Source organism: Zerene cesonia, chromosome 3 (genome assembly GCF_012273895.1).
Source record: "Zerene cesonia ecotype Mississippi chromosome 3, Zerene_cesonia_1.1, whole genome shotgun sequence".
Classification (NCBI taxonomy): Eukaryota; Metazoa; Arthropoda; class Insecta; order Lepidoptera; family Pieridae; genus Zerene; species Zerene cesonia.
Window position 1 is genome coordinate 5,374,485 of NC_052104.1, and position 9,400 is coordinate 5,383,884.

Here is a 9,400-nt window from a genome sequence, read left to right on the forward strand (position 1 = left end):
AGTGATGGCATGCACGTTGTTAAGTTTAGAAAGTTGTTGAAATCTTATATCTACTTAAATTTGATGGTTTCAAATAAATAACGAAGAAGCTAGTTCCAAATATATAGATTTAGATTATATTGAGATTAAAATTTAGATATTTGATATATATTTACCAGTTATTTTGATAAACACGAAAACAAAATCAAATTCCATTTTGTTTATTTCTTATCAGTAAATAAACCCGACTTTGAACACCCGTATCTCATGAATATTTCGGGAATAAAACCAATAATTATAACAACAATTACAACATGCTATTTATGTATCCGTCTAAAGACGTATGTTTGTAGCCGTATTACTTACGCCACAACGTTCATAGCCTACGTTGCGACATATACTTTACAACTATAAATTTCAGTACACATCTAATAAAAAATAATTAAATTAAAAGATTTTAGGTCATCTTTATAATTAAAACCGATTTTGAATTAATTATAGCGATGGTAGTTGTGGATCCTGTCTATCTGGTTTCTTGAAGATGACCAATCTACAATTATTATCGACTATTGTGAGTTTGATAACTTGTTTTTGCAACTGAGGGCCTTGAAAATGTAATCGTTGACGCAGTTTATTTAAAATTTTAAGATTTTAAAATAATATTGTGTGGCAAAACATTTAATAGCTCCATGTATCTATTTGTAAATATTAATAACTAGATTCTCCCACGTAGTCATCTAAATTGGTTCAGAGGTTCAGGCGTGAATAAGAAACAGAGAGAGCACTGATAATTTTCATTTAAGAAAAAAAAAAACAAAAGCGCTCTTTAATCTTTCAAAAAAAAAAACATATTTTTAGAATGTTGATATTAGCTATGTACCTAAAAATTTCGCAATTGTCGACTCCTATTTAGATTACCAATTGTTATGGCAACTCTATACAAACTATATTTTCTATGACATTTATATTTTTTGAACAAGTTGAGGATAAGCTTAGAATTAACTAGAAGCAATTTATAAAAAATATTTTGCGTAATGCGTAGCCCGTGCTGCAAGTAAACGATTATGCAATGGTTTATGAACATATGACAAGGTTACTAACGTGCTATAAGCAGGCACCGATGCAATATGAATGTTTTGCATGTTCCATGTGAAACTCTATTACAATTACAATTACAATACAAAATATATCTTTAAAACACATATGCCATAAAATATATACTTTTTGTAATTTATATGCAATAAAAAAATTACATTTATTATTAATAAGATATATCGGAGTTATTGAACGTGTATTATTGATCTCTAAAGTATGCTCGCTAAATTTATCAATATATCGTGATATAAATTACATTATTTCAGTGTCAATGTTACAAATAAAGTATAAATTACCGAGTCATCTCAAATTATTACATAAACGTGTGAATGATGACCTTGTTTTGCCTCTCCATGCCGACCTTAGCTTTTGTTGGGTCATTTTTATTTTTACTATACATTTGTTGCTCTATTGTTTCGGTCGCACTCTTGCCATTATCTAGAGCCTTTCGTTTTATTTATATTTATAACAATTACCATTAATGTAATACCGCCTGTTTTGAAACTTATTCAAAAATCTATTTCTGAAAAATTGTATGAAGACTAGCCAATAATCTCGTTACAAATTACGATTACGACAGTTAAAATTTTATTCATCCGATATCAGTAGAAAGGAGAGTCTGCCGGCAATAGATATCGTTACGAAAAGCACATCGCCTTGCGGTAAATCGATTTCGAATATTCATTAATTCACGAAATCGGTCGTGATTTTAATATTTCAGTTCTATCTTCAGTTAAATCAGGCTGGTATTGCATAAGAATTATTATAAGTGATTGCAGTTTTAAATGGCAGAATGAGATATTTGCATTGCCCCCTAACCTATTTCGATATAGTATTTACAACTTTTTCAACTTCTTTTAGGTATAGTGTTTATTAATGACCTGAAACTATCATACCATACATTATGACACCACAGCCTCCAACAAATCATAATCTTCAGAAAATATTATATCAGATTGTTGTTATATATGCTATTGTTATATATGCTGCTATAGCAAACACATAGTAAAAAAAAAAATTGTATTCGAACTCCAAGTAAAGACCTCATTTACTTTAAATACCTCCATCTTAATATTCCAGAAACTTCATTAAGTTCAAACTTCAAAGGGCGTTTTGGTTTATATTGCAATATTGTTTGATTCTGTACAGAAATCTTATAAGTAAATATACATTTAATACAATAATCGGTTCATTAAAATAACAGATAATTAGATTATTTTTCAACGAATTCATTGCCAATAGCAAACAGTATAACATTTGAAAATTTATATATATTATTACATATTTTATGTTAAAATATAAATATAATATGGTCTACACTTTACAAGAAAACAAGAATTATATAATGTTTATTAATTAGTAGGTTCCGCGTAATCTTAACAAAGGCTAAAGGTTATGTGAACTTTCTCGATTTCACGAGAACCGAATATTTAATATCGTTAAATGACTTCATGTATAAATAACGACTAGATTTATGGCAAAGAAAACAAATGTAAAATGTATTAATAGTCTTTTTGTTGTCCAACTTTATATTAAATGGCGGGCTTTGTATAATAAATCTGCCATTTGACATAGAGGTTTTGTGATACTTGACTCTGAAACTTCAACAGAAGTGGAAGAGGTGACGAGGCAGCATTTTTGTAGGAATACTGAACCTTAGAAAAAATAATTATGGTACACGGAGTACTGACACACTCGTTGCTTGATGTCTTCCTTGATTTATTTTTAAAAATGAGTGCGATTCTTACGTTTTCAAATTCATGGCAAAATTACCAAAACTTTTTTAGATACCCAGACAAACATCTTTCCACGAACGTTCCTATAAGTAAAATGAATTTACAAATGTACACTTTTAAGAATAATAAATGTCCCCAATATAAATTTAAAGAATAATTAGAATATTTAAGGAAATCTACCTGACAATATTTAACTGGTAAGTCGGTATGATTGTAATAATTGAACAACCATACTGAATCAAGGAGTTTCTTAAATCGGCAAATAGACAAACAGTTGTATGTCTTGGTCTCAACAACCCCCTTCTCCTGTCTCTAGCCAATACTTAAGAGGTCAGTCCAGTGAAAGTTTGTCCAATTGAACTTTCCTTATCAAACGCTTACTCCTACCTGCTTATTTAAGGCTTACGTTTAAGAGGCTACATAATATTTAATGCTCGTTTTAAGTTGGTTTTCTATGAGTTTTAATATACCTGCTATACACATTTTTATTATATATGCAGTCAGGCTGAAATTTTGGTTTTCAATAAAGTTTAACTACCTACTAAATGTACGTAGAATAAACTCTTTTACTTAGAAAAAAGATCCCGCAAAGATTTTTCTTGGTAGTCCTTTATCGAGAAGTGGAATAGAAGAGGTTAAATAAAAAGAAATAAGTAGAAAATAAGATAGGCCGCACATGTTAAATCTTAAAATTTCATCACCTGCCTAGCTAAAAATGTATGAAACTGCACATAATGTTTATTTTACAGTACTAAAGACATCAACGCGTCATTACAATACGTGTTATTTGAAATAGTTATAACTATATACGTACTCGTGTATAGTTTATCAACTTCAAAAAAGGAGGATATCATTTCACTAAATTTTTCGTTTTTGTTACCTTACCTCAAAACTTTTTACTGGGTGAACCGATTTTTATGATTCTTTTGACGTGACAACGTCTTAAATTAGGTTTCGGCTCGAAGTCACTTATGAAAAAGTGTAACGCCGCCCGGTAACGTTACGATGAGTCACCGAACTATGATCGGTCCGCCGCGCGCGCAGCACTAGAGAATTAGGCGCATTGAATCGGCGCGTACTTGTGTCTCTGTCTCTGTCTTTTTAGTAAACAAAATATATTTTCTATACTTAAAATTTGTGCAATTCTTATTTTCATTCAATTCCTTGTTCCTATTGTGCAATTTAATAATATTCATATCAATAAATATTCTACCGATAAATAGACGTTGTCACGTAAAATCTTCGCCCGTAAAACCGACTTTACAGGCAACCATTTTTTTTTTAGAATGATGCCTCTTTAAACAAAAGGTAATTTATGGTTCATTAGTTTACTTTTTATGAATATTATTGAATTTAATTTTCAGGAAAGCCGGGCACAGACTATCCTGTTCTAGGAGCAGTTCCTTACACAAATTTCTACTGCGACGATCAACCATATCCTGGCTTTTTTGCTGATATGGAAACCCGTTGTCAAGGTATAATCTTTATTATTTAATAAACAATTCAATAAATGTATATATATCAAACAAAGTAATACTCAGTCGTTTCAGTAATTTCAAATAAAGAAACACTTATAATTACTTTAGTTTCCTGTGATTTCGTATTAATGTATTTTTATTGGTTATTTATACTTACATACATAATTACTGGACTATAATATAAAAGGGGCAAAACCAGTGTGAACAAATTGTATTTGATACGATTAACACCGTTCACCTTGACTTTATATTTTAATGATTTGGTTTAGATTACAGACAACATTATACGTCAGCCGTTTTATGATTAATGAGTTTAATTGAATACAACTCGAAACCTTATATTTTCAGGAAGTTAAATATATCAAATTATATGATAACGTTTACAATCTACGAATTCGCTTCATTTAATAAAAAGGATAACTGATTTCATTCATCAAGAAGATTTAAAACGATGAATAAATCTATTATTACGAGTATAGAGTTTCTGATCAAAAATCATATTAACCGATTATATTATGATATTAAGAATTATGTTTCCAACACTTTGTGGCACTTCCAGTACCTACATGTACCACGCTCGAAATACCTACTTTTAAATAGAATATGTTACAATGTAATTATTTCTTAAACATGGGGTAACTGTGTAGAACCAAACACAATAATACATACAGAAACAACTCATTTATCTAGAAAATCCATTACTTTTCCATGTACATACATATCAATAATATATCAACGAAAATTGAATGTAAAATCTGTTGCTTCAAAAGAAATTTAATATTTTTATGAAAACCTCGCTTCTACCATTTATATTTATATTCATCAATATTGCTGTCACTACTTTCACTATTTGTTACACACAATAATCATAATTGTCCAAACTTGTAATAACAATTATGATTCAATACGATTTTTAATTAAAAAAATGTTTTAACTGGTTTATCAAATAGAATTATGGAATATTGTAGGTACTGTGTTACGTTTGTAGTCTAATATCATACATTTACAATTCTTATCGTTTTTTTAGCAAGCTTCTTGTCATATCATAAATACATAATTAATAATTACTATAAATAAAAATCAGTTAATATATATGATAATTATTAAAGCATTGAGTTTGACTGCTATCCGCTTATTTTATCGTAGCTGTGCCTTCAGGGATAATTTAATAATGTAATCGTGATGGAACGTTTAAGAACTATTTAATATATTAGTTACTTTGACCTCGTTCGTGTTGAGATGATTAGGATACAGGCTCACGCGGATGTGAGGTCAGTTAAATATATAACAAAAACTGATCTGGGACTTTATCGAAATCGTATCATCAATAATGATGAATTATTTCGTGATTTTCGCATTGCCTGATGTATAATTAACTTTATTATTTTTTTATGTAAATATCGTTTTATGTAAAGTATCAGGTACCTACAATGATCAATCGAAATTAACTAAGATATCTTCGATTTGATATTAGGCAAAACATTTCTTCAAGAAATGTTATAACAGAAGGTATGCAATTCAGTCAGATCAAAATTTATTTATTCAAAATATGTTACTAATCAAAGTAGTACTGAAAACGGGAAATTCAGTTCGGAAAGTCGTTTAAGAAAAGGGCCCTAGGAGTTGTTGTATGTTGTAATGCTATCAAATCTATATCCGGTAATTAATAAGGGCCAACCAATACATCAGTTGTCTGGGACAAATTTAAATTATCGGCAGATATTAGACACAGTCTTACTTCCGTGTATTCCGTATACGAGCGGTATACAGTTTTAACAGAAATCCCTCATTTCATAACAAGCTCAGTAAATTAAGAAGTAAGTAGCAATTATTATCATTTTCGCTGCACTGCACGAGTTAATGAGCATTTAAAAATATGTTGAAATCTCGTATGTAAATGAACATAGATTGCTTTTAAGATCTTCGTTTCATAACGAGCCAATAATCAAACTTCATTTATTAATGATCCGATTTTTAACGCAGTTTCCGCAGTGCAGATATTTTTAATTATGTTTCTATAACCGTGACATCAGCTATTTTTACGAAGTTGGTATTTTAAAGGCTATTTATTTATAATTATTAATGATTATTTGTACTGCTGCGTGTATATAAAATATGTAATGCTCAAATGTGTAATAAACCATTTTAATAAGAATATAATGAAGTACATTTGAATTTTAGTTATTTTATTGATTAATAGAATATATTCATACATTTCGATTTGCGTATACTGTAAACAGCATAAAGGTTCAATCCATGATTATTATTTATCGATGTAAACAATTACTTAGTTCAAAATTTCAAACTTATGTACACCAGTTGCATCACAATATCATGTTACGTCTAATAAGCCTATATGTTAGCAATTATATTATCTTTAATATTATAACTGAATCAACCACTTCAATAATATGATATGTTGACATGAGATCACATTAATAACTAATATTATTGCTTTAATTTTTTATTCATATTGTATTTTTATTAAATGTTCCAGCCTGGCACTACTGCGATATAGATGGCCGGCAGGCTTCCTTCCTTTGTCCCAACGGTACAGTGTTTTCCCAAGGCGTGGCGTCTTGCGACTGGTGGTTCAATGTTCGATGCGCTCTCTCACCAGCACTTTACCCACTAAATGCAAGGCTCTATAGACGAAGGAAAAAACAGTCAAAACCGAAGCCACACAGAGTGATCGATAAGAAACTCGTCGATGAAATATTTTTGTAATTAATATTATGTATTTTAAGTTAATGTTAAGGTACTTGTTACGAATTGTTCCTTCTAAGGTTGTTTGAAATGTGATATTGTACTGCCAATAACTGTAAAAACTATTAGATTTTGATTGCATGTGAGAACACCAGATGAAACGTAAAAATTAAACAAATTCTGTGTATCGTAGTAATTATGACTGGACTGATTGAACAAAAATTAAAAGATACCATATAATATCTTATCTTAAAACTACTTAAAATTTAATTTTTAGATATAGGTAGAGACCTTCCACGAAATATGTTATTTCCTATAAAATACATACTTGTTAATGAAATACTTCTCAATGCTTAAAACGAAAATCTGTTAATCTGTATTTCGCATCTACATTGTTTGTTTAATTGTTTTAAGATCGTACATAGGCATTTATGTTAATAAGTATTTTATGAATTTAACGTCTGAATTGTAAAATCTTCATTCTTCTTCTTCAAAAATTTGTTAACATATTTTTATTTTTACTTGAAATTTTTGGTAATGACGAATAACACGTCATTGAGAAAATAACACCCGTTAAATATTACGTGAAGGCGTTTCTGGTTTTTGTCAGGTGTGAATTATTGTGTCACACGTGTCAGTAAGATGTGGAGTTAGGTTGTTAAACAAGTATTGAATTGATGAAAAACGGAACTTTTTGTTATTTTAACTTATATTTTTATGTATAAGAAACAGAGTTGTGTAATGGAGATAAAAATATGAACCTCTTCACAATTTAAATTAAACATGTAAATATTGTATACAAAATTATTTTTAAGAAAAAATGGGAATAAATGAAAAAATAAAGAATATAAAATTTGAATGAAAAAAGTCTCTCGTGTCCTATTTTATTTTTACCTGAACAAATTTTTTTAAACTAGTGAAGATTCTATGAATTGAAAAAATAACATCTAAATCGAGTAAATAATTGCCGTCTGGACATTAAAATTCATCTATTAATTGTGTGTCTTGTCAATGCGTATCATTTAATATAGTAGCTTCTCTTCTCTATACCTATACTATACCTCAGACACTATAACAAATGACGTGAAGGTGAGTGAAAATGCTAATTTTACTTTTGACATATAAAAGTCAACTTCGGCTGAAATTGTAGAAAATTAGAATTTATTTAATTATAATCGTACAATTAAACGAAGTTACCTGAAGTAAAGTTCTATTGTAATACTTATACGACAGGCTTGGTCTAAGATAACCAATTACACACCCACCCGTAAAGGTATTTATGTATGCCCATAATCTAGAAAGTTATTAGAAAAGATAATGTTCATAAATTAATAATCCTCCTAAAATAATGAGTGACAGATGACAGCGTTAACATAAAAAGGGACTGAAGTCACACTGAAGTCTCTAAATTCGCGGTATTCAATGCGGGGGATGTAATAATATATGGTAAATAATAACATCATGGACCAAGCCAGTAGATAATAGTAAAGTATTAATTAGATTTGTTTTTGAACTTAAAAAGAACAGAATATAAAGAGTGAAATAAAAAATGCCAGCAAATATTACTTAAAACATGTGTGCTTGAATTGCTTGTTATTTTAAGTTAGGCGTACAAAAAACGAAAGTCGTAATTATTATTTAGTATTCCCAACAGTCTAATTGTTGTTCTAGTTCTTTTTCTTTTTACAGTAGTAGTTTCTTATAGTAATATCAGAAATACTTACATACTCTTGTTCATCAGATATCCGATGCGAAGATATATGTATATCCTTTTTTTCTGTATGTGAGTTATTCTTAGCTATTCCTTTTGATTACACAAACAAAGATGTATAGGTGCATCTGAATCGGATAGGCATATAGATGTATTTCTTGTATAATACACACATATTAGATGTTTACATATAGATGATGAGATGCCGCTATGACAATAAATATTAAAAAATCGAGGTTAATCGAGGCAATGGTTAGCACGATTATAAATTGTGTTAGAAATTAAACGCAAATATCCATATCATTAATATATATAATCAATTAATCTGACGGCAGACGACAAAAGGCACGGTGATTCTTAAACGCAAACGCACGCCTAGAAGTCTCTAGCAAAAGTGACACGCGTGCGCCACCGCTTGGCTCGGTGGCTTCACTCGGTGTTGCCAACACGGCCCTCCTGCACCGTGCATGTCCTCAGGCACGACCGCTGTGGTTTCACTTCTCGACTATGTATACATCTGGAAAATCGTAAACTGTATCAAGGGTTAATTTAGGCACGTTTTCACTTTACAATTTTGATCAATGCATCTCAACTAAAGTTCTTTACAATTGGGATGTACTGATTGTTCTGAACTGAGCTACCCAAGCTTTCATCTCATTATTCCAACATTCACTCCTTTAGTCCGAAGCAGTGAC

The 9,400-nt window shown here is 30.0% G+C and overlaps 1 protein-coding gene across 1 annotated transcript in view; it reads left to right on the forward strand.

Moving 5' to 3' along the window:
* LOC119839489 overlaps nt 1–7,209 on the forward strand; it is a 13,267-nt gene extending 6,058 nt beyond the window's left edge. The window contains exons 3-4 of the mRNA XM_038365782.1: nt 4,175–4,285; nt 6,786–7,209. Of these exons, the coding sequence (XP_038221710.1) occupies nt 4,175–4,285; nt 6,786–7,015 (341 nt within the window). The 3' untranslated portion in view covers nt 7,016–7,209. The remainder of the gene's footprint in view (nt 1–4,174; nt 4,286–6,785) is intronic.
* The last annotated feature ends 2,191 nt before the right edge of the window (nt 7,210–9,400 follow it).